The sequence below is a fragment of the Erpetoichthys calabaricus genome, chromosome 3 (genome assembly GCF_900747795.2).
Source record: "Erpetoichthys calabaricus chromosome 3, fErpCal1.3, whole genome shotgun sequence".
Classification (NCBI taxonomy): Eukaryota; Metazoa; Chordata; class Cladistia; order Polypteriformes; family Polypteridae; genus Erpetoichthys; species Erpetoichthys calabaricus.
In genome coordinates, this window is record NC_041396.2 from 296,548,590 (window position 1) to 296,576,290 (window position 27,701).

Below are 27,701 nucleotides of genomic sequence, written 5' to 3' on the forward strand. Positions count from 1 at the left end.
CATATAGCGCTTTTCTCACTACTCAAAGCACTCAGCAATTGCAGGTTAAGGGCCTTGCTGAAGGGCCCAACAGAGCAGAGTCCCCATTGGCACTTTACGGGATTCGAACCGGCAACCTTCCGATTGCCAGTGCAGATCTCTAGCCTCAGAGCCACCACTCCGTCCTAAAAACGGACCATAAATCATAAAAACTGTTGAATTTAAGTCAAGGGATGCTATGCTCAGACTTTATAATGCATTTGTAAGACCACACCTGGAGTCCTGTGTGCAGTTCTGGTCACCACGGTACAAGAAAGACATAGCAGCACTTGAAGCTGTGCACAGGAGAACAAAACGAGTGCATCTCAGAGCTTGAGGACTCCGAGAAGGAAACCTGTTTAGTCTCAAGCAGAGGAGACCGAGTGGGGAACCTCACCCAGGCATTTCAAATCCTCAAAGGCATCGACAGAGTGGAATTCTTTCAACTCAATGGTGAATCACATTTTCGAGGACACCAAGTGGAGATTAAGTGGAAGTGTATTTAGGACTCAAATCAGAAAGCAACTCATTATGCAAAGAGTTATGGGAGTTTGGAACAACGTGGAGTTGAAGCAGAAACCTCGACAACCTTGAAGAAGAATCTGAGTGAGATGTTGGGGCTGCTTAGCTATTAGCTAAACAAACGGGCTCGATGGTCTCCTCTTGTTTGTCAAATTTCTGACGTTCTTAGTATAAACATTTGCGTTGTTATTTTATCGCCACTGCGGTTTTGAGGTGACGACCTATTCTGCAGGGAGATCCCCGGACCTCAAGCTGCTCCAGCTCGTCCTGCTGGACACGTCCTCCTTCAGGTGTTCAAAGGGGGATTACTCAATGAATGAAGAACTTGACGACAGTTCAAAAAAAAAAAAAAAAAAAGTTCAACACTGCCACAAAATAAGACTTTTTATTTGTTTTTTTTTTTTAAATGAAATGAAATAAAAAAAAAGAAAACCAATTTATCATCAATGTACAAAAACAAAAAAAAAAGAAAAAGAAAAAAGTACATTATCAGTATCTGAAAAGGTCAACAATAGTCTACCGTAGTTAGTGGTTCCTATAGTCATCGCTTCACCTGCTAATGATCTGAACGACGATCACAGGACATTGGAACAACACAGCAACGATGTGCACTTAGACTTGGCGACGACACCACAGGCAGCGATGAGATGCTTTCGCGCTTTTTGAGTTGACCCACAACGGTTTGGCTGTGATGTTGTGGTGGAGCCCACCACCGGAGTTGTGGACACGAGTGCATAATAAGAACGGCTCTACATCGCCTCCCCACCATTCAAACGAGGCTGTGAAACAGTTGCATAGAGTGTGTATGGCTGGCTGGCTGGCTGGCCGGCCGGCCGGCGGAGGTGCAATTCCAGAAAAAGCAGACGAGTCGTCACAGGGTGGTTTGGTGGGCTAGTTGGGCCTGGCATGTAGTGTTCTTCAAGTTAGGGTCCAACCTTACGTGTACGTCAAAAAAAAAAAAGCTGGACGTCAAGATACACTGAAATAACAACAGATGAAAGTGGCAACCCAGGGAAGTCTTGAAACTCCAGGCGAAAGTGAAACACATTTGGCAAAAGAAATAAAATAAAAAATAAATAAATAAAAAACGGTGGCAAAACTAAACATTGGCACTGGGCATCCTCCGATGAAGAAGAAGTGCCCTAAAATAATGCTACACCTGGCTCATTACAGGCTTAGAACTAAGAAAACGCAAAAGAAATCTGGGGAGCCAAGTGGAAGAACAAAAAGAAAAGAAAAAGGCGGGGAGGGCGGGTACTTGAAACAAACAAATTCAGCTTAGGATTTCTCCGAAGAGGCGGTGGACACAGCAAAAAAAACAAAAAAGAAAAAAGTGACTTAAAAAATTAAATAAAACATTCCCATATCAAACATTACTTTTTCTTATTAATTAATTAATTAATTAATTATATATTACAGACCACAGACAAATGGACACACACACACACTAAACATGTCATTAAAAGAACAGCTTTTCACATTTACACAATCGATCCGAGACGGCGACCCATGGAATTGAATTTCCAGCCTCTCTTTCCTTTGGGCAAGTAAAATGTGTACATATTAAAAAAAAAAATTAATAATAAATTCAGACTTTCCTCTTAAAGAAATGGAATTTAAAAAAAAATTATTTGGGGGGGGGGCAGACACCCTGCTGTGTGTTTTTCTTTTTGTTTTGCCACCTTAACTTGTCAAGTGCTACACTGTAGGTGGGCATTAAAGCAGGTAACCGCTCAGCAAACCTAATCTTCCCCTAAAAAAGGCAAGACGGGTACCTCATCCTCCCGACGGCGGCTGCCAGTCACTGTCATCTCTGACCAATGGCGGTACGACAGGAATGTGTGTGTTCTCGAAAGGAGCCCCACCCCCAGCCCCCCATTGGCAGCTCTGTTTGTTGACGCCAGCTACGATTTTTTCTTTTTCCTCTTTGGTGCTTTAGAGAGTTGTAGAAATGCGCATAAAATAGCCATGGCGACGTCAGAAGAGCCGAGGAAGTTTGCTGGCCACCTGCGTGTTTTAAAGAACCATCCCCTTTGGGAAGGAGCGAAAGGAAGACTAAAGCGTTCATCGTTCGATAACCTCAGTGTCTGCCGGTTCTACTCACACGACGATTCCGCTAATTTTTTAAAGAGAGTTTCTGCCTCGTCTCAATAATACACGGCGACAACGCCTTCACTTTCCTCAAAGGCTCTCCAGCTCAATTTCACACTCTTCCCTTCGGCCTGTCAAAAGTCGCCTGCCTCATTGCAAAATAACCTAAAAAGTCCTAAAAGTCGCAGACCCTGGTGGAAGGTTTACAGACCGGAGTCTTCAAAGTGTCCCGTGTGCTGCTGTGAAAAGAGGAAGAAATTAAAAAAAAAAAGAGCAAAACCTGCTGGAAATGAGGGGCTCCTCTCTAAAATGTGTGAATTAGACACAAGTAGTCATCAGTTTGCTATTTAACCACTAAAATATATATATATATATATATAAGCATATATTCTTCTTCCCATTGAAACAAACTGAAAGAGCAACGCAGCCTCTATTGTGCAAACTAGTGATGCTGCCCAGTCTTTCTTTGTTGGGTTATTCCAGAAAGTGTGAAAAGTAAACCCCCTGCAAAGACCCCCCCCCCTCCCCCCCCCCGCCCCAACGCCTTTCACAGAGCTCTTTAAAAATGTACACTTCTCTATAAAATACTTTTAATATATTCTATCTATTGTTTTTTTCTTTTTAAGTGTACAAGGCCACCAGCGCCAATCACAGTGGGGCTCCCAGCTGGTGGTCTTGACGTTCACAATAACAATCATTCAAAAGCAGAGTCAAGTATTTCTCGTTGGGAAAGAAAACAACAACAACAAAAAAAAAAAGGTTTGCATCAAGTAAAAACTGCTCACGACATCACGTACCCCCCCGAGCCTCCCCCCCCTCCCCCAAAACAACCCGAACCAATCAGCAGAGATACCTAAAAAGACCAAAATGCCATTAGGCCTGTATGCACCCCTGTATTTACTACTTGCCCCCCGCTTTTGCAGTTCAGTAACCTTAAAAATGAATAAAATTAAAATTAAATATATCCTACAGGATATAAGGCAACTTGTCATCCCATTTCTTGAAATGATTTGGGTTTTTGCACCAATATCAAGATGTACTTGCAGCTTTTTTTGTGTGTGTGTGTTTTTTTTTCCTCGCTTTCCTATACAAATTGCATGGGCTGATTCCAGGAGTCCAGGATCAGATGGAAAAAGCAGACTCGATAATCATCTCCTTGGTTTTACTGCCACTGAAAGAAGACGGGTATGAAACTTCGGTTAGCTCCATGTGCCGCAGAGCCATTGATCAGGGCACAGCAGACCCTGTGACATCACTCCACGTCCAGTGGCAGCCAATGAGATGCTTTCGTTTTTATTATTTTTTTTTTCCTTTTAACTTTCTGTCCCAAGCTCCGGGAAGCTTCTTGGTGGAGACAGTAGACTCAGATGCCCAGAACCAGTTGTAAGGGTCCGGAAGGGCAGAGCTCCTCTCACTGCTCTCGTTTCACATGGATCTTATTGCTACATGTTGTAGGCCACATAGATGGGGTCCAGCTGGTCGGCAAGGAAACTGTCCCTTAGGTGCATGCGTTGCTTCTCGCCACGTGAGTTGATGGGGATCACGCCGGGGTCCACCACAACCACCACACCCACTATCAAGTGATGCTCCTCCAGAACTACATTGGTTACCAACGGAACAAGGTCTAAGGCCTCTTGCTCTGATCCACACAACTCAACCACCACGACTAGCAGGTTGGTCCAAGTGAACACAGCACTGTGGAGAGAAGGAGAAGGCCATGTTTTACATCTTGGGTCATTTTGTACATAATGAGAAACCTTTCAAATGACATACGCAGGCTGGTGGAGCTTACCATTCACCGATGCTCCTATGGGTCCGGGACACGGAGGTCTCGATGTCAATGGGGTGGTATCGCAGCCCCCTGAGTTCCAAAGTTTCATCCAGTGCACCCACCACGTACAGAGCATCATGGCGGTCTGCAGAAACAAAGTTCAGAGACAGACAAAGTGTTAAGAATTTGCTGAGATTAGGTGAGGAAACGGAACATACGACGGGGGACTCGAGAGGAGTTGTGGTATTGTATGAGGAAGTCGGGAGTGGCAGAGAAGTGCGTAAGAGTGGTACAGGATATGTACGAGGGGAGTGTGACAGTGGTGAGGTCTGCAACAGGAGTGACGGATGCATTCAAGGTGGAGGTGGGATTACATCAGGGATCGGCTCTGAGCCCTTTCTTATTTGCAATGGTGATGGACAGGTTGACAGATGAGATTGGACAGGAGACCCGTGGACTGTGATGTTTGCTGATGACATTGTGATCTGTAGCGATAGTAGGGAGCAGGTTTGAGGAGACCATGGAGAGATAGAGATCTGCTCTAGAGAGGAGAGGAATGAAGGTCAGTAGGAACAAAACAGAATACACGTGTGTGAATGAGAGGGCGGTCATTGGAATGGTGAGGATGCAGGGAGTAGAGTTGGCGAAGGTGGATGAGTTTAAATACTTGGGATCAAGAGTACAGAGTAATGGGGATTGTGGAAGAGAGGTGAAGAAGAGAGTGCAGGCAGGGTGGAGAAGAGTGTCAGGAGTGATTTGTGACAGAGGAGTATCGGCAAAAGTGAAAGGGAAGGTCTACAGGGCGGTAGTGAGACCAGCTATGTTTTATGGGCTGGAGACGGTGGCACTGAACAGAAAGCAGGAGACAGAGCTGGAGGTGGCAGAGTTAAAGATGCTAAGATTTGCATTGGGTCTGACGAGGATGGACAGGATTAGAAATGAGGACATTAGAGGGTCAGCTCAAGTTGGAAGGTTGGGAGACAAAGTCAAGAGAGGCAAGATTGCGTTGGTTTGGACATGTGCAGAGGAGAGATGCTGGGTATATTGGGAGAAGGATGCTAAGGATAGAGCTGCCAGGGAAGAGGAAAAGAGGAAGGCCTAAGAGAAGGTTTATGGATGTAGTGAGAGAGGACATGCAGGTGATGGGTGTGACAGAACAAGATGACGAGGACAGGAAGATATGGAAGAAGATGATCTGCTGTGGCAACCCCTATGGAAGCAGCCGAAAGAAGAAGGTGGTGAGCAAACGGAACACAGTAATACGACAGGGGTTGGCACCAGACCAAATGTACTGAGGGGCATAAATCTACTCTCTCTCTCTCTATAATATATATATATATCCTAAGCCTGAAAGTGCAACGATTTTATGTGACTTTTTTGTCATGCTTTAAATCGGGCTTATTTTAAAACCTACATATATATGTTTGTTAGATTTTCAGATTCTTATTCCATTTTTAAATTATAAACTAAAATATCAAGAAAGTCGTGGTTTTTATTTTTGATCAAGTAAACTTTCTTTCACAGGAACAAAGTATTAGAAAAAATTATGATCTATTTATAACACCAATGTTTGTATTTAGGTGATTTAGTTAGCTGAAGGTTTGTTTGGTGAAAGTGAAATAAACCCACAAACACTACAGGCAAAATCTCCGAATCGACAATAATCTGCTCCCATTCGCATCACTCAATACTCAAAATGTAGATTTACACAATAACGGACCGTAAGCTATGAGAATCTGTGGTCCCGCAACAATTAAAGCTGCGACAAGTTCAATTTCGAATAAACCACAATTCGGTCAAGTGTATATTTATGATCACGGAGAAGCAATGCAACATAGAATTAAAAGAGTTAAATGATCGGACATATTAGAAATTCTACAGCCAATAATGGATACAAATTCATACGTCAAAAAGTATCGCACTTTACACGAAATTTATCTGCAAAACACGGACAAAGAAATTTTCTTGGATTTCTAAATGAATCCGTAAGATCACGGTCGCATTTATAATAAACCAACATGTGACAAATTGTCAGCAATAATAGTTTCGAAACGACGGAGATATCAACGACAGAGTTGATATTCTTGTTTATCCAAAAGCAAAGCACAATTCAAAAGATCTTGATATGCCATTTATATTAAAACGCTTACAGTTCCCGTGAGAATAGCTTTTGCTATGACAATTAACAAATCACAGGGACAAACATTCGAAAAAGTCGGTTAATTTATTAGAGAGAAAGAAACGATATTCACTCACGGGCAGTTATACGTTGCGTTGTCATGAAGTAAGTCCAAACACGGAATCAAAATTCAATGCGATCTTGAAGAAAAGTTAATTCCAAATATTGTTTTTACTGCAGTTTAAAAGTAAAAGTGAAAATAATGCATATGTAACAATTCCCATGAAAATAATCTCTTTAAATTGTATATCTGGTTAACCAAACTGGGGGGTTGGCGAGCGAAGCGAGCAGGGGGCAGAGCCTAGTATATATATATATATATATATACACACACACACACAGTGGGTACGGAAAGTATTCAGACCCCCTTCAATTTTTCACTCTTTGTCATATTGCAGCCATTTTAAAATCATTTAAATTCATTTTTTCCCTCATTAATGTACACACAGCACCCCATATTGACAGACAAAAAAAAAGAATTTTTGAAATTGTTGCTGATTTATTAAAAAAGAAAAACTGACATGGTCCTAAGTATTCAGACCCTTTGCTCAGTATTTAGTAGAAGCGCCCTTTTGAGCTAATACAGCCATGAGTCTTCTTGGGAAAGATGCAACAAGTTTTTCACACCTGGATTTGGGGATCCTCTGCCATTCCTCCTTGCAGATCCTCTCCAGTTCTGTCAGGTTGGATGGTAAACGTTGGTGGACAGCCATTTTTAGGTCTCTCCAGAGATGCTCAATTGGGTTTAAGTCAGGGCTCTGGCTGGGCCATTCAAGAACAGTCACAGAGTTGTTGTGAAGCCACTCCTTCGTTATTTTAGCTGTGTGCTTAGGGTCATTGTCTTGTTGGAAGGTAAACCTTCGGCCCAGTCTGAGGTCCTTAGCACTCTGGAGAAGGTTTTTGTCCAGGATATCCATGTATTTGGCCACATTCATCTTTCCCTCGATTGCAACCAGTCGTCCTGTCCCTGCAGCTGAAAAACACCCCCACAGCAAGATGCTGCCACCGCCATGCTTCACTGTGGGGACTGTATTGGACAAGTGATGAGCAGTGCCTGGTTGTCTCCACACATACCTCAGTGCAAGACACATGAAAGCCCGCATGGAGTTTGCTAAAAGACACCTGAAGGACTCTGAGATGGTGAGAAACAAGATTCTCTGGTCTGATGAGACCAAGATAGAACTTTTTGGCCTTAATTCTAAGCGGTATGTGTGGAGACAACCAGGCACTGCTCATCACTTGTCCAATACAGTCCCCACAGTGAAGCATGGCGGTGGCAGCATCATGCTGTGGGGGTGTTTTTCAGCTGCAGGGACAGGACGACTGGTTGCAATCGAGGGAAAGATGAATGCGGCCAAGTACAGGGATATCCTGGACAAAAACCTTCTCCAGAGTGCTAAGGACCTCAGACTGGGCCGAAGGTTTACCTTCCAACAAGACAATGACCCTAAGCACACAGCTAAAATAACGAAGGAGTGGCTTCACAACAACTCTGTGACTGTTCTTGAATGGCCCAGCCAGAGCCCTGACTTAAACCCAATTGAGCATCTCTGGAGAGACCTAAAAATGGCTGTCCACCAACGTTTACCATCCAACCTGACAGAACTGGAGAGGATCTGCAAGGAGGAATGGCAGAGGATCCCCAAATCCAGGTGTGAAAAACTTGTTGCATCTTTCCCAAGAAGACTCCTGGCTGTATTAGTTCAAAAGAGGGCTTCTACTAAATACTGAGCAAAGGGTCTGAATACTTAGGACCATGTGATATTTCAGTTTTTCTTTTTTAATAAATCTGCAACAATTTCAAAAATTCTTTTATTTGTCTGTCAATATGGGGTGCTGTGTGTACATTAATGAGGGAAAAAATTAATTTAAATGATTTTAGCAAATGGCTGCAATATGACAAAGAGTGAAAAATTGAAGGGGGCCTGAATACTTTCCGTACACACTGTGTGTATATATATATATATATATATATATATATATATATATATATATATATATATATAAATAAATAATTTGTGCTTGTGGGACAAAGATGTCTGGGTGGTGTAGTGCTGAGCGTAAATTTGACTGACCTTTGCTGGCACCTAAAAGTTCAGTCCTCTTGACAAATCCCAGGTATCCGGTCCGAGCCCATAAGGTCTCCGTGTCTGCAAAGCTCAGCTTGGTGTTGAAATGGTCAGCCTGAAGACTCTCGTCGCCATAGATGGTATAATAGCCACTGGCATTGTGCTGGCTATTCACCCAGATCTGGAACAAGAACTGAAATGGGTCAGGAGAGACACCAGAGATTTGTGCGCATATATGTGTGTGTGCGTACCTTCTGTCTGTTACTCACCTCTCCAAGATGAGAATCTCCCAAAGGCCCCTTAGTCTCAGGATTCACTATGAGAACTCTGACACCCGGAAGCATCTATTGGAAAAAAAGAAAAACACAAATCACAGTTCAAATGTTCATAAACAGGGATTTGAATCGGAGGTGGAGGATGTTTCTCAAAGAAAACCATTGCAGTTAGTACAACCCCAATTCCAATGAAGTTGGGACGTTGTGTAAAACGTAAATAAAAACAGAATATGATGATTTGCAAATCCTTTTCAACCTATATTCAATTGAATACACTACATAGACAAGATAACGAATGGTCAAACTGATAAACTTTAACGTTGTTTTGCAAATCTTCACTCATTTTGAATTTGATGCCTGCAACACGTTCCAAAAAAGCTGGGACAGGAGCATGTTTACCACTGTGTTATATCACCTTTCCTTTTAACAACACTCAATAAGCGTTTGGGAACTGAGGACACTAATTGTTGAAGCTGTGTAGGTGGAATTCTTTCCCATTCTTGCTTGATGTACAACTTCAGTTGCTCAACAGTCCGGGGTCTCCGTTGTCGTATTTTGCGCTTCATAATGCGCCACAGGTCTGGACTGCAGGCAGGCCAGTCTAGTACCCGCACTCTTTTACTACGAAGCCACACTGTTGTAACACATGCAGAATGTGGCTTCGCATTGTCCTGGTGAAATAAGCAGGGATGTCCCTGTAAAAGACGTCGCATGGATGGCAGCATATGTTGCTCCAAAACCTGTATGTACCTTTCAGCATTAATGGTGCCTTCACAGATGTGCAAGTTACCCATGCCATACCCATGGGCACTAACACATCCCCATACCATCACAGATGCTGGCTTTTGAACTTTGCACTGATAACAATCCAGATGGTCCTTTTCCTCTTTGGCCCGGAGGACATGACGTCCATGATTTCCAAAAACAATTTGAAATGTGGACTCGTCAGACCACAGCACACTTTTTCACTTTGCGTCAGTCCATCTCAGATGAGCTCGGGCCCAGAGAAGTCGGCGGCGTTTCTGTGTGGTGTTGATATGGCTTTCGGTTTGCATGGTAGAATTTTAACTTGTACTTGTAGATGTAGCGACGAACTGTGTTAACTGACGATGGTTTTCTGAAGTATTCCTGAGCCCACATGGTAATATCCTTTACAGAATGATGTCGGTTTTTAATGCAGTGCCGCCTGAGGGATCGAAGGTCACGGGCATCCAGTGTTGGTATTCGGCCTTGCCGCTTACATGCAGAGATTTCTCCAGATTCTCTGAATCTTTTGATGATATTATGGACAGTAGATGATGAAATCCCTAGATTCCTTGCAATTGTACGTTGAGAAACGTTATTCTTAAACTGCTGGACTATTTGCCCATGCAGTTGTTCACGAAGTGGTGAACCTCGCCCCATCCTTACTTGTGAACGACTGAGCCTTTCGGGGATGCTCCTTTTATACCCAATCATGACAAACACCTGTTTCCAATTAACCTGTTCATCTGTGGAATGTTCAAAACAGGTGTTTTTTGAACATTCCTCAACTTTCCCAGTCTTTTGCTGCCCCTGTCCCAGCTTTTTTGGAATGTATTGCAGGCATCAAATTCAAAATGAGTGAAGTATGGCAAAACAACAATAAAGTTTATCAGTTTGAACATTCGATATCTTGTCTTCATAGTGTATTCAGTTGAATATAGGTTAAAAAGGATTTGCAAATCATTGCACGGGATTCCCTTCCTCATGCTGCCCTCTGTTAAGTGCACACACACAGTCAGGATTAACACGTCTTTGAAAATCCAATTTTAGTCATACAGAAATAACAGTCTGAGTGATGATTTACTTTGTTCATGCCACACGGTGGGCACAGCAGAAGTCAGGCTTCACCTTTTAACACTAGAATTACCAGAGCCTACGAAAAAACTCGTAAATCCGTCCCACCTTAAATCGCATCTTAAATCCGTTTGCACCTCTCCGCCAGAGTCCTTTGTCATCTAAATGTGCTGATAAACACAAGCTACTAGCAGCCAGCTATTCCATCCCCCCACCGACTTAGAACAAATTTCTCCTAGCTCATGCCTTGCCTTGATTTGATTATCTGGGATTGAAGTGGAGTTTTAGAGTGGAAATAATATAGTGTTATTTGGAATACATGCATTTCATGTGTGTTCCGTTTCTATAGTAGTCTGTGCAAACACATTTTTAAAACAGAAAAGTTTTTCATATTCTAATAGTAAATGACAAAATGTAGGCATAAACTATAACACGTATGAAGCCTGAAGTCCATATATCAAAGAAACACTTTCACAAAAGGTACAAATAAGAGAACACGTGCGCTGTTATTCAAAAATATAACTGCACAAAAAAAAAAAAAAAAACGCCGCGTTACCATGCCACATTGACACTCTTACTACAACTGCCACGGTGGCGTAATGGTATCAGCTCCTGACTGGGAATCAGAGGGTGGTGAGTTCGATCCCGCACGGCTCCACTTCGAGAAGTGAACTACTCGTATTCTTACAATTTTAGAATAACAACATAAATTTGATTTCAGTCTGTAACAGCCGGTGTAACTTATGATACTGGTAAAGGTTAGCTTTTTTTTTTTTTTTTTTTTAATTCACTTTTCATTTTCGCAGTCGCATTCAGAATCAATCCATACAACCCCATCTGACATAAAGACGCGCTATAGGTCTGCAGTGTACCACGATGCATACTTCCGCCCGCCCCCCCCCCCCCCCCGCCCAAAATGGTTCTGACACACAAACGCTGGCGAAGCTGCCTTCTTCGTATCTCACCGTCACTTGATATCAGCAGTTCTTAGCATTGCACCATGCAAGCTGTCGTATCAACCACCAACTGTAACTTGCTTTCTTTATTCTTCGGTTATAGTCTTGAATAAAAGTGCACTTTTATTTATGTGAAAACAGCTGTGTCAGATGGGATTGTATGGATTGATTCTGAATGCGACTGAGAGAATGAAAAGTGAATTAAAAAAAAAAAAAAAAAGCTAACCTTTACCAGTATCATAAGTTACACCGGCTGTTACAGACTGAAATCAAATTTATGTTGTTATTCTAAAATTGTAAGAATAAGAGCAGTTCACTTCTTGAAGTGGAGCCGTGCGGGATCGAACTCGCCACCCTCTGATTCCCAGTCAGGAGCTGATACCATTACACCACCGCGGCGGTTGTAGTAAGAGTGTCAATGTGGCATGGTAACGCGGCTTTTTTTTTTTTGTGCAGTTATATTTTTGAATAACAGCGCATGTGTTCTCTTATTTGTACCTTTTGTGAAAGTGTTTCTTTGATATATGGACTTCAGGCTTCATACGTTATATAGTTTATGCCTACATTTTGTCATTTACTATTAGAATATGAAAAACGTTTCTGTTTTAAAAATGTGTTTGCACAGACTACTATAGAAACGGAACACACATGAAATGCGTGTATTCCAAATAATGCTATATTATTTCCACTCTAAAACTCCACTTCAATCCCAGATAATCAAATCAAGGCAAGGCATGAGCTAGGAGAAATTCGTTCTAAGTCGGTAGGGGATGGAATAGCTGGCTGCTAGTAGCTTGTGTTTATCAGCACATTTAGATGACAAAGGACTCTGGCGGAGAGGTGCAAACGGATTTAAGACGTGATTTAAGGTGGGACGGATTTACGAGTTTTTTCGTAGGCTCTGGTAATTCTAGTGTTAACCACTGGGTAAGCCCAGAATAACACACTGTGCAGCAGACATAAGGCGCCCAGCTTTTATCCTGGTCTCCGATTTGTCATCCAAGGTAATACTTATAAAAGCAATTGTCACTCTATTTGTCAGGTTCTTGTGCTGATCAAGTGGAGCACATTTACCACAAACGTAACTAAAATTGTCAGGCTGGTTGACGCAGCTGCGCCTATTCATTTTAAAGTTAAAACAGGAAAACTCAGCAACATAACCTTAGCAAGCTCTAGGCCTGCCCTCAGTCACCTCTCGCTTTATATAGTTACTGCTGACATTGGCTGAGCGACATGCTCAAATGGGCCCAGACAATCCTGCCGGCCAACCTCCAGGAACACAGTGATGCTGGGGGCTAGCGGGTCTACCGCTGTTGTAGTCAAAGGTTTGAAGTGTGCCACTGTGATCTTTACTCCACATTTCATTATTTTACTTAAGACGGGTAACTGAGTCCATGAATAGACACAGCTGAAGCATACAAGTCACACAAGCAGAAGGAACAAATGGAGGTGACTCGGGCAGGCTATCAAAAAGAGCCATACCCCTTTGTTTGACGGTCAATTTACAAATAACAATTACCACTGCATCTGCAAATGATTGTATCTCATGTTTGCACTGGACATTAGACCTTACCTATGGATGGGTGGAAGACATTGCTTCCGCCCGTACCTAAAAGAAATTGCCTCCCGCACTCAAAGTGGCCAGAGCCGAGCAGGATCCCCACATGACTGCATCACGCTTTGCCAGGAACTTTCTTAGTAACTGTATTATTGTGAGTGTCAGCCAATATTAAAAGAAATGTATCCTTTCTTTAGTTTTATTTTTTTCTTTCTTCATCTTAGAATTACTGCCGTTGTAGGGAATGATATTAAATTTTTTTTAGAGTTGGGACTCAATTAGAAAAAATTAATTACATACATTTATGTGATTAAGTAGTTAATCAAAATTAATCGCGTCTAACATTAACAGTTAGGAAGCAGTATGTGAGACTGGGCCCTTGTATGTCAGATCCAATGTCAATTAGCTTAGGCTCCCACCCAAGCTGTGTTCTTTCACCCTTCCTGTCTTCACTTTATCACAAATGACTGCAGATCCATGGAGAAATCCATAAAAATCCTAAAGTTTGCAGATGACACTACCATAGTGGGTCTCATTTCTAATAATGACACGTCTTACTATCAAAGTGAGGTGGGCCGTCTTATAGAATGGTGTTCTTGTAACATTTTGGAGCTCAATACTATGAAGACAATGGAAGTGAGGATCGATTTCCACCGAAAAGACACTTTGCAAATTAATGTTCAGTCGTTCAAATTCCTGGGGACTACTTTCACTAATACATTAACATGGGACAAGCACATCACCTCCATCATCAAGAAAGCCAAGCAGAGATTGTTCTTCCTTCTCCAGCTTAAGAAGCTTGGTATATCAAGGCATATGTTGTTAAAGTGAACGAGTCGCACAGTAGATGCACACAATGCAAGTTAACCTAACTCAAGACGATCATGAAAAGTGGGCCAGACATTAGACTTGACTATCTAAACTGGCACAAAATGTCGCAATAGGAAAAGTTAATCATCATCAATTGGCCAGGCACAGCACCAGCCTAATGTAACTTAACTCAACTCAGCAGGCCAAATGAAACGGCTTAAGTGAACCACACACTAACGCTATGAAAAATGAATTGTCGTAAAATGGCCAAATGCTACATCAACAGCTATGTTTGGGGTGAACTACATATTATGCTGACTAACAGGATAAGTGAATCATCACATGAGAATGGGACCAGCCAACAACGTAACTGCCTGTCTTCAGTGTGACTCAACAAGATCAATGAGTAATCCTAAGAGAGCCTTAAGAAACAGACGTGACCTGAACAGAAGAGGATGAGTAATTGTTGCAGATATTCTGCCTCTGTTTAGTCCTGTTGCCTCAATGGCAGTGCCAACTGACATATTTAGAAGAGTATCCGAGAATGACGCCCCCTATGCCTGTATTATCAGTGTATACAACTACAAGAGGAACATCATTCATTTTCCACTGCTTATCGAACACCAAGTCATGAGGCAACAAACAGTCTTAGCAGTGAGGCCTATATATCCCTTTCTCCAGCCACACTTGCCAACTCATACTGCGAGAATCCCAAGGCATTCCCCTAGGACAGGGGTGGCAAACTCCAGTCCTGGTGGGCCGCAGTGGCTGCAGGTTTTCATTCTAACCATCTTCTTCATTAGTTTTTGCTGCTAATTAACTTCTTTTACCTTAATTTTAATTAACTTGATTCAGGCCCCTTAGTTGTTTCTTTTTCTTTAATTAGCTGCCAAACAACAATGAGACACAAAACAAATTGCCACATGACCAGCTCACCCGTGTTATTATCACACAATACCTGAAAATAAAGAAAAGTGAAGGTCTCGGTAAGGTTGATCTCTCAGGTCCCCAAAACATTTTGACAATGTTCTTAGTAAAAACAGAAAATCAACAGTTATGGAAATGTCTGCTGTGTCAGAATGAGAGCAGCAACAAGCCATGGAATTAAATAACGAGTTTAATTAACAGCAAGAATTGGCTTCTCATTAAGAAACTGGTTGGAGTGAAATTAGTTGGAGTTTGAAGCCCCAATTTAGCTGGTCAACTGTCGACTTGTTTCACATTTGATTTCTGTTTGGCTGTCATGTAATGAAGAGAATAATTAACTCAGAGCTGAATCCTGTTGAGAGGTTTACTTACCTTGGCAATGACATTCATGTCTTTGGTGACTCTTCCTATGAAGTCAGACGGATTGGGAGAGCATGGGAGGTCATGAGGTCGCTGGAAAGGGGTGTATGGCCCTCCCGATATCTATGCAAAAGGATGAAGGTATGGTTGCGAGACATGGATGCTATCCAGTGACCCGAGACAAAGACTGGACTCCTTCAGTATTGTGTCTCTCTGGAAAATCCTTGGGTACCGTTGGTTTGGTCGCTCATGGAGTCCTGAATGAGGCACATTACATGCATTGTGAGGGAGCGTCAGTTACGGCACTACGGCCATGTGGCGCGTTTCCCCGAGGGTGATCCAGTTCGTAAGATCCTCATTGTTGGGGACCCAAGTGGCTGGACCAGACCAAGGGGTCGCCCACGTAACACCTGGCTGCGGCAGATAGAGGGTCATTTCCGGAGGGTGGGACTGGACCGCGTGTCTGCCTGGGGGGCTGCAAACTGAGATCCCGAGGCAATACGCTGTACCAGTGCATGCTCCCCAACTTGACTAGACTTGACTGAATGCTTAAAAACAGGGCTATTAAAATGAAGGGAAAAAGGAGTTAATTAGCAGTGAAAACTGGTCACTGATTAGGAAAAGGGTTAGAATGAAAACCTGCAGCCACTGCGGCCCTCCAGGCCTGGAGTTTACCACCCCTGGGAGATGTAATCCTACCAAGCGAGACCTGGGCCTTTCTCGCTCTCAGCTGGTCGTAATCGTAAAACCTCCACAGGGAGGCATGCGTTTCAGATGCTTGAACCATCTCAATTGGCTCCTCTCAGTGAGGAGGGTCAGCAGCTCTACTCTGAACCTCTCCCGGATGTCTACACTTCTCACCCTGTGCCTAAGGGAGAGCCCAGCCAGTGGAGAAAGCTCACTTCAGCTGCTTGTAACTGCGTTCTTATCCTTTCCATCATTACCCAAAGCTTATGGATATAAGTGAGGGTAGGGATGTAGATTAACTGGTATATCAAGAGCTTCACTTTCTGGCTCTCAGCTTCTTCTTCACTGTTACAGACTGGTATAGAGACCCCATAACTGCACTTGCTGCCCTGATCCATCTGTTGATCTCATTATCCTTTTTCTCCTCACTCATGAACAAGACCTCATGGTACTTAAACCCCACTTGAGGCAGTAACTCACTTCCCACATGGAGAGGGCAGCCCACCCTTTTCCTTCTGAAGACTATGGCCTGATCTCTGGTGTTTCACATGTGGTCACAAACCGTCCCAATGTGTGCTGGAGTTTATTGACTGATGGAAGCCAACAGGACCATGCTATGTACAAAAACAGCCCGAGTGTAGATTGATTGACAAAAATGTGACATTTATCCATTTTAAATGAAATCTACAAAACTATAATAATAAAGTGTGCAGAAAGTGAAGGGGTCTAAATACACAACGAATCCACTATATGTATACACATGCATACACAACACATATACACTTTGGAGGCTACAGTTTGTAACTGATATCGACCGAATTGGAAATTCGCAGTCACATCAATCTTCACGACACACACCCTCTCTGTCTAAGTTGTATGCTCTCATGAACGAGCACTTATAGCTGCAGCCTGGCATCCGCAATCTGCCGATTTAAACCACCATAACTGCAGAACTTCTGCAAGATAAACAGCAGTCTGCTCTTGTGTGTGCTACTGTTTAAATTAATGTTTTGGAAGTCTGTGAGGAATGTGTTTTTAGTTATGCGATTCACTTACAAAAACAACTAATGTGAACGTTGGATGACTCACAAGACTACCCCTCAATAGATAACAAAACACGGCGAGTGAAAACATCAATGACTACAGGCTTCTTCATCTCTTTTTTTCCATCCTCTCCTCTTCCACAAGAGATCTGTGGCAGTCTCAAATTATAAATAGCATACGACATAGGCTCTTCAACTATGAGTCGAGATTCACAATTATATTCAATGGGAAAGGGTCGCATACATTTCATGAAGTGTCTCGTGAAGGGTGGTAGTGGGCAGTTTAAGCAAACAACATTGTCCTGCTCTGACCAAGAGGGACCCAAGTACCACACCCTAGGGTTACAGTTGGTGGTGATTCTGGCTCTCAAAGATTCAAAAACGACAAAATTGCTATTATCCAATTCCTCCGCAATAAGAGTGTCTATTTGTGGTACCTGTAATGCGTCCAGAAATGCATTAGATCATGTCTTGTATTCTTGAATCTCAGTAGAATATAAGGATTTATAGTAGCCTCTAAATGTGTGCATTATATTTTTGTGGTCAATGATTTTGTCTCAGTTTGTGTTAGTGATTGCTGGGATTGCATTGCGAACTTCTTGCCTGTGGATTTGTTGAGCATAATAATGATGTCTTGATTTAAGTATGTTGTGTTCAGTTTCTTTAGTTGTTAAGAGGTTGGGCTCTGAATGCAAAGCCTGCCTTTTCCTATATGAAGCGCCACACTTGGACACCTGGCATGTCCTTGATCTATTCTAGTCATTTCGTTGATTAGCTCTGATACCTTCATGGTTTCCAATTTATTTCAAATCCAAGGTATTTGACCGTAAAGCATAACAACAACTGTCCCAATGCCTTGGGCTGCCTTCCCTCCCAAAATGTAACTAGATAGATAGATAGACAGACAGACAGACAGACAGACAGACAGACAGACAGACAGACAGACAGACATGAAAGGCACAATAGATAGATAGATAGATAGATAGATAGATAGATAGATAGATAGATAGATAGATAGATAGATAGATAGATAGATAGATAGATAGATAGATAGATAGATAGATAGATAGATACTTTATTAATCCCAAGGGGAAATTCAGAATAGAGCACCTTTGAGATGTCCTACATCTCAAGACATGACCCTCTGCCTAAAAGTGGCTGACAACTTCATCGGGCCTATTTTGCAGGACTGGGCCGACGAGCTTTAAGCTATGTCCACACTGCTTTGTTTTCATTTTAATGCGGCATTTTAAAAGAAGGGTGGCATGGTTTCACAGTGGGTAGCACTGCTGCCTCACAGTTAGGAGACCCAGGTTTGCTTCCCGGGTCCTTCCTGCGTGGAGTTTGCATGTTCTCCCCGTGTCAGTGTGGGTTTCCTCCTACTGTCCAAAGACGTACAGGTTAGGTGCATTGGCGATTCTAAATTGTCCCTAGTGTGTGCTTGGTGTATGTGTCCTGTGTTGGGCTGGCGCCCTGCCCGAGGTTTGTTTCCTGCCTTGCGCCCTGTATTGGCTGGGATTGGCTCCAGCAGACCCCCCCGTGACCCTGTAGTTAGGATATAGCGGGTTGGATAATGGATGAATTTTAAAAGAAAAACAGTTTACATCCAAGCTAGCAACTTCACATTGATTATGAAAGTACCTCCACCCACATTAAACCGACTGAAAACGCATATGACATAGCCATTCACGTACAATGGGCATCGGTGGAAACAGGAAGAGGAAGTGCAGGGATGGTTATGCCAGCGGCCACAGAAAACACAAAACTGTAGTGACTGGTAAATTTATTTCCTTTTTTGTGCATCTAGGTGGCTTTCACAATACACAAAATACAATTTAGATGCACACGGGTGTGTCTGCTATGTTGCAATACGTGCCCCCCACCAGTGAAGAGTTTCCAGTCATGGAATGTGAAGTTATAATAAACAGGATCCAATCAGGGAAGGGCCACATAAGACATACAAAAATATCACAGGGTGATTACAGTCTGTATTTTCAAAACTCTCATCTTCACCCATCCATGCTGCAATGTGGAGAAGTAAATGGCTCTAAAGAGTGTTTTCAAAAATTTCTGTTTTTGGGGGTTAAAAATAATCGAGAATAGTGCAGATGGAAGGTGAAAATGGGGCATAATGTCTGTGTTTTTAAACGAAAACACTTTAGAAAGTTAAATATTTGAGTGAAACTCAAATTATACTTTTCTGAAGTAGAATAGAATATAATCTTCTTATAGCTATTAGAATATGGTATAGTCTTCCACCCCCTGTAAGTTAATAGGAGTTAGAACTTTCTTGCTATCTGCAATACAGTGTGTTAACTGAGACAGTTTGGGTTTGAAATTAGTATTAGTAGTTTATTTATATAGCACCCTTCACAGACAAAACGTCACAGAGCATTGAACAGCAAATACAGTACAAATACAACAGTTAAAACAAAAACAATAAATAAACAAACTATTTAGCACTGATTAATAGCCTGTTTAAAAAGAAATGTTTTCAGTTGATTTTAAAAAGAATCAACAGACTCGGCTTTGCATAGACCACAAGGCAGGCTATTCCATAGTCTTGGTGCCACAGACTGAAAAGCACAATCCCCACGGGTTTTTAGCCGAGGGCGTGGGACAACTAGAAGGCCCTGCTGCCCATATCTAAGAGTCCGACAAGCTGTATAGCGTTGGAGCAGACTGGTTAGGTACTCAGGAGCTTGTCGATGCAAAGCTCTGTAAGCAGCAAAAGTTTAGAATGAATTCTATAAAACGCTGGGAAGCCAGCACAGTGTGTACAAAATGGGGGTGATATGATCACACCGGCTAGCACGAATTAGGAGCCTGGCAGCTGCATTTTGGACTAACTGAAGACATGAGAGAGAGGACTTGCTCAAACCAGTAAAGAGAGCATTACAGTAATCAAGCTGCGAGGAAATAAAAGAATTAACAAGCATCTCCAATTCTGATTTTGAAACAGCATTTCTTAGTTTTGAAAGATTTCTTAAATGAAAGAAACTCGAGCGGCTAACTGATCTTACATATTCATCAAGCGTCAGGGACTGGTCAAGGTTACACAGACTCGACTTAATAACAGGGGAGACAGAAAATAATTTTAAGATAATCTCAGAATGAAGAACAGGAGGAGCAACAATTAGTACCTCAGTCTTTCCTGAATTCAACTGCAGGTAATTACTACTGAGGCAGTCGTTAACCTGAGACAGACAATCAACCAATGTGACCAACGTATTAATTAAGTTAGGCTTAAATGAAAAATAAAGCTGTATATCATCTGCATATATATGATATGAGCTACAGTATCCTTAAAAGAGTTTAGAATCTGTGATACAGGAAGAATATAAAAAGAGAAAAGTACAGGTCCAAGAACCGAGCCCTGTGGCACTCCACATGTCAAAGGAGCAGAGTCGAATGAAAAGCCAGCCACACATGGGAAATTAGTCCCATGGCTAGCATAGACGGAAAGACCCACTTGCAGATTTTAAGTGGTACTAGGCTCACCCGCCTTTTAAGGCGAGCGACTTTTAAGTCGACCACTTAAGGCAATTCAATATGTTGATCAATTTGATATTTTATACAGTGAAAAATAAAATTCATGTACCACAACTCATTCATTTGGTTATATTGAATGTGAGCCGCATTACTTTAATACTTGTAGTTTCTGTTATTTTTGCGACGAAATTTAAACTTTTGTTCTATAAAACTTCCTTGAATACTATATTCGGTGTCAAAACTCTATTAGTGCCTTTTATCAGTTTTCCCTGTTGTGGAGTGTCCACTACATGGACAACTACGTCCTCGGAGTGCTTTGCTCTTGAAAATGTTGTGTCGCAAAAGTCAATGAATGACTGCTAATAAAGTGACCAAGTTAGAAGTAGTAAGGCAGGACAAAATTTCTTTGTATACAAATCTACAAATAGCCTACCTAATCTCCAAGAACGCGCACAAAAGCAAGGGAACGATGGGAGCACCAGAACTCTGTTCACATCGCGTCGCTTCGTACCGCAAGCCACAAGTAGTAAGTCTATGTTAAGCGGAATACTGCTATGCTTTGCACTCACTGGATGGAAGGACAATCCCGATCGCTTTTATATAGTGTCTTGATACGCATACAGTTTTCAGACCATTTAGAAATGGTTAAACTGTATAAGCAAATTTAAAGAAATGAAAAAAAGATTTATAAGCTTTAAACAGAACTTTTCTTTTCTTGCAATACCAGCCTTTTCTCTATTTTTATGTGAACTGTTTTACTTTGAATTTTTACAAAGATTTTTAAAACGAGGATATTTTGTCTGTGGAATCATTTCAACGTGTCAAGCTATTGCTGAATCTCACTTGCAAACTGGAGCTGCTGAACTTTGGTAATTTTTGTTAAACGCAGCTACAGTAGTAGTAGGGTGTCCTGCTGTGATGGCCACAAAAGATGTTGAGAGACCGCATGATGAATGTTCATGTCCTCAGTTGTTCTTGTTTTTTGGTTTCTATTGTCATCCTCTGTGGCTTTCCTATTAGTCTTTCCGTTTTGAAGTTTAAAAATTCAGTCCATTAACAAATGATTTTTCGTTTCCCCACCAGTATATAAAGTAAATCATGCAGTCAATTCATGCATGAATACTTTGTAATCGACCCCCATATGTGTATGTCTGAACATCCAATTATCTATTAATTGAGGAATTTGTAATTATGAACTGTGCAACCCGCCTCAGAGAGTATATGTGGAGACCACTGTGGGAGGACTCACTGTCACCCATCAGAGTTCACAATGGAAGGGACAGGTGTGTTCTGTAAGTGCTTAGGATTCAAGATTCTTATCAACAGACTCCAGGACTTCTGCTAACCGCACACCATAAGGCAGAACGAACAAGCTGCCCAGGAAAGGGCACAGACTTACCTTTCCTGACTCCATCAGCGGTAGGCTCTGGGGGGCTCCACGCTCAACCAAGCGAATTCTGGAGACAAAAAAAAAAAAAGTACAATTAAGTGTGTGACCAATTTTATTTGTGTGAGTCCTGCAATGTGTGCTCCTAATGCTGCACTCAGAATGAGAAGTACAATAAAGCAATGGCAGCCTGAAATGTAAAAAATGTAAATTTTTAAACTCATCCAAAGGATTATAGGTTCAAATTCTGCTTTAAGTCAAGACGGAGGTAAAGAATTTAGGGGTAACTTTTGACTGAAACCTGAATTTTAAATCGCATATTAATCAGATCACTAGGACAGCATTTTTTCGCTTAAGAAACATAGCAAAAGTTAGACCTCTTATATCATTGAAAGATGCCGAGAAATTAGTTCATGCGTTTGTTTTCAGTCGGCTAGATTACTGTAATGCACTCCTCTCAGGACCACCCAAAAAAAGACAAATGGTTTGCAACGAGTGCAGAATGCAGCTGCTAGAATCCTAACTAGGAAAAGAAAATCCGAGCACATCTCTCCAGTTTTGATGTCACTACACTGGTTACCTGTGTCATTCAGAATTGACTTTAAAATTCTGCTTATGGTTTATAAAGCCATATATATTCTTAATGGCTTATGAAAAGTTGCTAGTGTTGAGTCCACTATGACTCCAAAATCCTTTTCATAAGGTGGACTTTCGATTTTCAGACCTCCCCTTGTGTATTCAAACCTCACATTTTTACCTCCAACATGTAAAGCTTTACATTTACTGACATTAAATTTCATCTGCCACAAATCTGCCCAAGCCTGTCTGCTGTCTAAGTCCCTCTGTGATGATTCAATGGATTCTCGATTATCTGCTAATCCACCTATCTTGGTATCATCTGCAAACTTCAACAGCTTGTTACTTTTATTCCTATCCAAACCATTTATTCACACATACATATGTGTGTTAAAAATAACCACACTGCCCCCTGCTGGACACCACACTTAACATCAGTCAATTCTGATGAGGTTCCTTGTACCATTACCCTCTGCTTCCTGTGTCTGAGCCAATTCTGCACCCATCTACACACCACACCCTGAACTGCCACTTTTAGTTTGATGCCCAACCACCTCTTTATGTGGCACGTTATCAAATGTTTTCTGACTGTCCAGATCAATAATATCATATGCTCCACTTTGATCATACCCTTTTGTTGCCTCCTCATAGAATTCCAGCATGTTAGTAAAACACAACCTCCCTCTTCTGAACCCATGCTAACTGTTCAGTAAAACACCTGTTCCTGCCATGTGCTGCTCAATCTTATCCTTAATAACCAGCAAGCCCGCGATTCTTGAAAGAATCGCAAATCCAAGAATGGAAATCACTTTCTGTTCCCTCTGATACTTGGAGGGATGAAATATCATGGAGGGTGGGTGCGTCCTGGGAAAGTTCATTTAATTAAATAAACATATTTGTTTGTCTACGGCTGTGTCGTCAGCGAGAAGACATGGTTTTTGTATTTCCGTTAGTTGAGCGGTTTCTTTTTGGAGCCGTGACTCCGTTAGCTACACGTCGTCTACTGTTAGGAATTATAATCGCATTTACGTGTAATACGGAGCGTGCGTTTATTGTCTTCATATGCGCTGAATCCTCTCGTTTTTGTTTTCTCTGTGGCGGGCTCGTTGCAGTGCAGCAGTGCGCGTGCTCTTCGATGTGCCTTGCGTCCATATCCGGTTTACACTGTGTAGTCTGGACGTCTGGGGATTCCGTACTGTAATACTGTAATGTGATTCAAATATGCGCTGAATCGTTTCGTTTTTGTTTTCTCCGTGTCTGTGTCGTTAGCGATAGGCTCGGATTTGTATTTCCATTAGTTGAGCTGTTTCGTTTTTGAGCTGTGACTCCTCTGCCTGTGGTGTTTCAGAAGCGCGTTGTAGGCGGCAGTGCGCGTGCGCTTCGAAGTCTGGACGTCTGGGGATTCCGTACTGTAATGTGATTCAAATATGCGCTGAATTGTTTCGTTTTTGTTTTCTCTGTGGCTGTGTCGATGCGCCCTGCGTCCATATCTGGTTTACAACCTTTGTTGGTTTCTCTGTGGCGGGCTCGTTGCAGTGCGGCGGTGCGCCTCGATGCGCCCTGCGTCCATATCCGGTTTACTACAACCTTTTTTGTTTTCTCTGTGGCGGGCTCGTTGCAGTGCGGCAGTGCACGTGCGCCTCGATGCGCCCAGCGTCCATATCCGGTTTACAACCTTTGGTTAGTAATATGGATTTACTTGATTAATTTTCCTGTGATGCATATTAAGCTTACTGGCCTGTAGTTGTTTGGATTTACCTGGTCACCCTTTTTTATATAATGAGATAATATTTCCCATTATCCAGTCTTTTGGAATTTCCCCAGTGCACAATGACTTCCAAAAAATAGGCGTCAAGGGTTTACATATGTGTCTGCTATGGTCCTTAAGAACTCGAGGGTAAACATGATCTTGTCCTGGTGATTTGTTAGGTTTCAGCCTATTTAATCTCGGCAGCTCTTCTCCCTCTACAATTTCCAAATTGTTCAGTATCTCCTTAGCAGTCCCTTTTATCGGTGAGAGGTTATCTAGTTTCTCACATGTGAAGAAATGTGAGTTTAGAACATCTGCTATTTCACTGTCTGTATCTTTTAATTCCCCTTTACTATTCCTGATGTACTTCACCACCTCCTTGATTGTCCTTTTACTACTAAAATACTGAAAGAATCTCTTTGGGTCATTAGTGATGTCACTGGGGCATTCAGTATTAAATATGGTGGCATATGGCAGATTTAGTATTCCTCACTGAATATACTTTGCAACATTGTTTTTTAGCAGTAGTTAGCTTCAAAACCAACTAAGTCTATGAAGATTAATCATTTATTTTGACCCTGGTTTTGATTCTTGCCTTTTGTGTTCGCTCTTGGCTTTTCCTTTTGTCGCTTCGATTAACGTTGGGTGATTCCATTCTTTTTGAATGACTCTTTTTAGTGACTTATGTTACTTTGCTTGTATTTTGGGCACAACTGGAAACCTTACATTAATCTATGAATGAATTACAGTGCATCCAGAAAGTATTCCCAGCGCATCACTTTTTCCACATTTTGTTATGTTACAGCCTTATTCCAAAATGGACTAAAATCATTTTTTTCCTCAGAATTCTACACACAACACCCCATAATGACAATGTGAAAAAAGTTTACTTGAGGTTTTTACAAATTTATTAAAAAAACTGAGAAATCACATGTATATAAGTATGCACCTTTGGCAGCAATTCCAGCCTCAAGTCTTTTTGAATATGATGCACAAGCTTGGCACACCTATCCTTGGCCAGTTTCGCCCATTCCTCTTTGCAGCACCTCTCAAGCTCCATCAGGTTGGATGGGAAGCGTCGGTGCACAGCCATTTTAAGATCTCTCCAGAGATGTTCAACCGGGTTCAAGTCTGGGCTCTGGTTGGGCCATTCAAGGACATTCACAGAGTTGTCTTGAAGCCACTCCTTTGATATCTTGGCTGTGTGCTTAGGATCGTTGTCCTGCTGAAAGATGAACCGTTGCCCCAGTCTGAGGTCAAGAGCGCTCTGGAGCAGGTTTTCATCCAGGATGTCTCTGTACATTACTGCAGTCATCTTTCCCTTTATCCTGACTAGTCTCTCAGTCCCTGCCGCTGAAAAACATCCCCACAGCATGATGCTGCCACCACCATGCTTCACTGTAGAGATGGTATTGGCCTGGTGATGAGCGGTACCTGGTTTCCTCCAAACGTGACACCTGGCATTCACACCAAAGAGTTCAATCTTTGTCTCATCAGACCAGAGAATTTTCTTTCTCATGGTCTGAGAGTCCTTCAGGTGCCTTTTGGCACACTCCAGGTGGGCTGCCATGTGCTTTTTACTAAGGAGTGGCTTCCGTCTGGCCACTCTACCATACAGGCCTGATGGGTGAATTGCTGCAGAGATGGTTGTCCTTCTGGAAGGTTCTCCTCTCTCCACAGAGGACCTCTGGAGCTCTGACAGAGTGACCATAGGGTTCTTGGTCACCTCCCTGACTAAGGCCCTTCTCCCCCGATCGCTCAGTTTAGATGGCCGGCCAGCTCTAGGAAGAGTCCTGGTGGTTTCGAACTTCTTCCACTTACAGATGATGGAGGCCACTGTGCTCATTGGGACCTTCAAAGCAGCAGAAATTTTTCTGTAACCTTCCCCAGATTTGTGCCTCAAGACAATCCTGTCTTGGAGGTCTACAGACAATTCCTTTGACTTCATGCTTGGTTTGTGCTCTGACATGAACTGTCAACTGTGGGACCTTCTATAGACAGGTGTGTGCCTTTCCAAATCAGGTCCAGTCAACTGAATTTACCACAGGTGGACTCCAATGAAGCTGCAGAAACATCTCAAGGATGATCAGGGGAAACAGGATGCACCTGAGCTCAATTTTGAGCTTCACGGCAAAGGCTGTGAATACTTATGTACATGTGCTTTCTCAATTTTTTTATTTTTAATAAATTTGCAAAAACCTCAAGTAAACTTTTTTCACTTTGTCATTATGGGATGTTGTGTGTAGAATTCTGAGGAAAAAAATGAATTTAATCCATTTTGGAATAAGGCTGTAACATAACAAAATGTGGAAAAAGTGATGCGCTGTGAAGACTTTCTGGATGCACTGTATGTATCTTTCTCTTCTGCCTGTGGTATTCTAACTGCCTGGGGACAAAGATGAGCAAGAACTACAACAGCAGTTAACTGTGACACAACCAAGGTGGCAACATACAAGTGCCATAGGTGGGATTTGGGGCATTCATTAAAGTCATAGTAAAGAGTGTGAATAGAATCATCCTCAGAAAACACCACGATGAAACACCACCCTAAGATGGGATCCTGAATACGCAGCAGATTGAAGAGCTTTATCAACTACAAACCCCTTGGCTAGAGCACCAAGCAGAGAAACGATAAAATAACCAGTATGGCTTTACACCCCTGAGTGTCACCTCACCTGTCATGCCTCAGTGACTTCATGTCAACATAAACTGTAGTAGGCTCTGGTCCAGTAGTACCCTGTAAAAGTAAATAATAAAATAAATAAATGAACACACTCCACTTAGGAGTCTCAAACTACAAAATTTCCCCAAAGGGTCAGTGAGTTTATATAAGGATGAGGATTTGAAGTCACGCCTCCCCATTAAGACTTTTGTTAGTACAGATGCCATACCAATAAAATATATAGTGTCTTTTAGAAGTACTGCAAATGCGGATTTAAAAGCATACCTGCAAGCAGATGGCTAAGTTGACCCTTGACCCAAAGGTGGTGCTGACAGCTCGGGGAGATAAGCCCAGGTCCTTGAACAGCTTAGAGAAGGACTGGGTGAGCGCCATTCGAGGACGCTCTTCTGCTACGACCACGCAGCCCCGCACGCAGGACAGATTAATGCCACGGGCCTGCAGCAGGAGACAAAAATCAATCATTAAGAGGCCATTGCTTTCATCACTGGCAAGTCAGTTCACGACTCTGTGTGACCAACAGACTTGCCACTTACCTTCAGTGCTTCCGTCTGGGAGCCCAGGCCTTTTGTGCACATTTCCATCACTGAGTAGGAGCAGAATGTGTCTCTGATCTTGTATTGGCTGACAGCAGACAGCCAGAGTGATAGGTTGGTCTCCAGCTCTAAGGGTGGGATAAGGATGGACTGGTGGCCTGAGTAAACGCTACACAGAGGGAAAGAACGATCCGTT

General features: G+C 42.3%; 1 protein-coding gene across 5 annotated transcripts in view; it reads right to left on the reverse strand.

Moving 5' to 3' along the window:
* Positions 1 to 1,929: 1,929 nt before the first annotated feature.
* The window catches only part of dip2bb (disco-interacting protein 2 homolog Bb), a 265,832-nt gene continuing 240,060 nt past the window's right edge, over positions 1,930 to 27,701 (reverse strand). For all 5 annotated transcript variants that reach the window (XM_051925024.1, XM_051925021.1, XM_028798568.2 and 2 more), the window contains 8 exons: positions 27,506 to 27,674; positions 27,237 to 27,407; positions 26,965 to 27,026; positions 21,976 to 22,033; positions 8,920 to 8,994; positions 8,657 to 8,831; positions 4,424 to 4,547; positions 1,930 to 4,326 (listed from right to left, as the gene is read on the reverse strand). In XM_051925024.1, coding sequence (XP_051780984.1) covers positions 4,074 to 4,326; positions 4,424 to 4,547; positions 8,657 to 8,831; positions 8,920 to 8,994; positions 21,976 to 22,033; positions 26,965 to 27,026; positions 27,237 to 27,407; positions 27,506 to 27,674 — 1,087 coding nt within the window. In that variant the 3' untranslated portion in view covers positions 1,930 to 4,073. The remainder of the gene's footprint in view (positions 4,327 to 4,423; positions 4,548 to 8,656; positions 8,832 to 8,919; positions 8,995 to 21,975; positions 22,034 to 26,964; positions 27,027 to 27,236; positions 27,408 to 27,505; positions 27,675 to 27,701) is intronic.